Source organism: Tachysurus vachellii, chromosome 26, assembly GCF_030014155.1.
Source record: "Tachysurus vachellii isolate PV-2020 chromosome 26, HZAU_Pvac_v1, whole genome shotgun sequence".
Lineage (NCBI taxonomy): Eukaryota > Metazoa > Chordata > Actinopteri > Siluriformes > Bagridae > Tachysurus > Tachysurus vachellii.
This window is the reverse complement of record NC_083485.1, coordinates 16,661,850-16,664,349: the sequence shown is the minus strand read 5'-3', so window position 1 is coordinate 16,664,349 and position 2,500 is coordinate 16,661,850. Positions and strand designations below refer to the sequence as shown.

At 40.6% G+C, this 2,500-nt stretch overlaps 1 protein-coding gene across 1 annotated transcript in view; it reads right to left on the bottom strand.

Moving 5' to 3' along the window:
- LOC132841138 (diamine acetyltransferase 1-like) overlaps positions 1-2,500 on the bottom strand; it is a 5,120-nt gene that overhangs the window by 1,345 nt on the left and 1,275 nt on the right. The window contains exons 3-4 of the mRNA XM_060863348.1: positions 2,240-2,323; positions 475-576 (exon numbers count right to left, since the gene is read on the bottom strand). Of these exons, the coding sequence (XP_060719331.1) occupies positions 475-576; positions 2,240-2,323 (186 nt within the window). The remainder of the gene's footprint in view (positions 1-474; positions 577-2,239; positions 2,324-2,500) is intronic.

The following is a 2,500-nucleotide window of genomic DNA, read 5'->3' as shown; positions in this document are numbered from 1 at the left end:
CCACAAAATCCCTCACACACTCACAGCACATCATCATAAACACACTCCATACATACAAATGGACAAACCATCACCAGTGACTGAGAACCAGTTTCCTCTCCCAGTTTACTGATCATTAACTCATCAGTATTCTGCTGAAATCAGACCACAGTTTAATGTCTGAGGAAAGTGTGATGTTTCTAGGGCACCGAGTTAACATTAAGCTAATTAACACATTCTAGTAATGTGAATATAAATCTCTACACTTTACATTTACACAGTGTTGGTTTACAGACTAGAACATAAATGTACACTTAACACCTTCCTCCAGGTGAAAGCTACGCTCAGGTTCAGAAGGTGCAGGTTTAATGACACCAACACATCAGCGAGAGTGTAAAATAGTTGTGTTTGTGTGTTGTATTGGCAGAGGATAGTGTTAATGATGAGGTCATGTGACCGTAGATTGTTCAGTCTAATCACTTCTAAACTTCGTACCTCTGAACTCCTTCATGACGTAAAAGTCCTCCAGGTAGAGCACCTTCCCGATCCAGGGGTCGTAGGTGAAGTAGTACATGGCGAAGCCGACCACCGTGTGGCCTGATGGGAGAAAACATTCAACTCAAACACACACACTACAACACAAAGTGACCTTCAACCTTATTACACATGCTGTAAAGTTTTATTGATATGTGTGTGTTTGTGATTTAAAGGTTTAGGAATCATCAGGGTCACTGTTAGGGATTTGGTTCTGCACCACACCACCAATTTATCCTCCAAATCAGTCAGTGATATGGTGTTAGGTACCCTGGGGTTAGTCTCGGGGCAGATGTTGGTGTTATGAAGTGGCATGTGCTCTTAAATCCTTACCTGTGTGTTAATGTGTATGTTACACTACTGATCTTTCAGTTACCTCCCCGCCCACGCAAGTACACCAAACACACGGTGTACAAGGCGAAGCTAGAGACTGTAACCTGAAGACATAAATTAAAGAGTGGAGGTTTTATTTTTGGATTTTGTACATGAAGTAAAGAACCTTGTGAGATATAGGCTGTGGGACGAAAAAGACATGGCACTGAACACCTCAAAAACAATTATAGATAAATATTATAAATATAGATGAAAGTTGAGTTTCTGCAAAAAAAACTGCATGTTAATATCAGGATAATGATATTGTACAGAATTCTGACTAGTGTTTAAAAAAATGTTTCATGTTTCCATAGAAACGGAATATTCCACTTAGCAGGGAGGTGTCAGGGGTCTAATCTGATCTGCTGTGGTGATGTAGGTGATAATTTCATGATTAAAGGTGGGGTCTCCGTTGTTTGAAAGACAGTGTTGACATTTGAAATCACCAAAACAAACACGCCCCTAACCCAGATAAGCCCCACCCCTGTATTGATAGCTCCGCCCACACATACATACGTAACCCAGGCAACTAATGGAAAGAAATGTGTCTTTATCATAGCTGAAGTGAAGAACAATACGATTGTAGATAAACAAACAAGTAAAAATGACACACAAGCATAATCATGTAAAGGACAAAGACATATATTAGTTCTGTGTAACAAAACAAAACCAACGTTACTCACCTATCGAGAAGGAAAAAAGCGCCTCGGCGTCTTAAGTAAAGTTGGTCACATATTCACAGATTGGAGTTTCCCGAGTCAATAACTCCTGAGCTAAACACTGTTACTACACAAAACACGGTTGTAGCTGCGTCTCTACATTACTACGATAGAAAAGAGGTGTTATTTGTGTAGTAACAGTGTTTAGCTCAGGAGTTATTGACTCGGGAAACTCCAATCTGTGAATATGTGACCAACTTCCTGCTCCTTCAGTTCTCTCCATCGCTGGAAAGCTGATCCTATATTAACACGTCCTACTTCTTACCTTATCGTAAGTCTTTCTTCACTTTCTTTCTTTGTTTTTATCCTCCATGTCAATGTTAAAACCGCTAACTGCTGATGTCACACATGCGCACTGAACACTCTCTCCGCCCATATTGACAAGACACGCCCCTTTCTGCTCATTGGCTACACGTTTGTTTTGTTTTTGTTTTGTTTGGTGGCCCAACGCAGTTTTCAGAAGCATTTCTCAAACAACGGAGACCTCACCTTTAACCTTTAATCTTTTTATCTTAGTCTTTTATCTTTATTTTCTGTTACGCTTCCGGATCATTCTAGAAGTCTGTTTTTCCTGCTCTGTGAGTCAAGGTATTTATCTGACAACAGCAGCATGGTGGTGAAACAGGAAGTCCTACCTTCAGCACTCTGCTGTTCTCTCGGCACTTCAGCCACGAAACACTGATAGAAAGGATGATCACCGAAACCATCCTCCAACAAATCTACAAAACAAACACACAGATATTACAGGAATCAGATTCCACAGGATATTTGTGTAGAATGTGAGAAATAAAGTTGCTGCTGTGTCTCCAATCACACTCCTGCTCTGTTCCAGGATGTTACTGATCACAACCTGGGATTCTGTTACACTTCATGCTCAGTTCTGAGCCCCAACTATC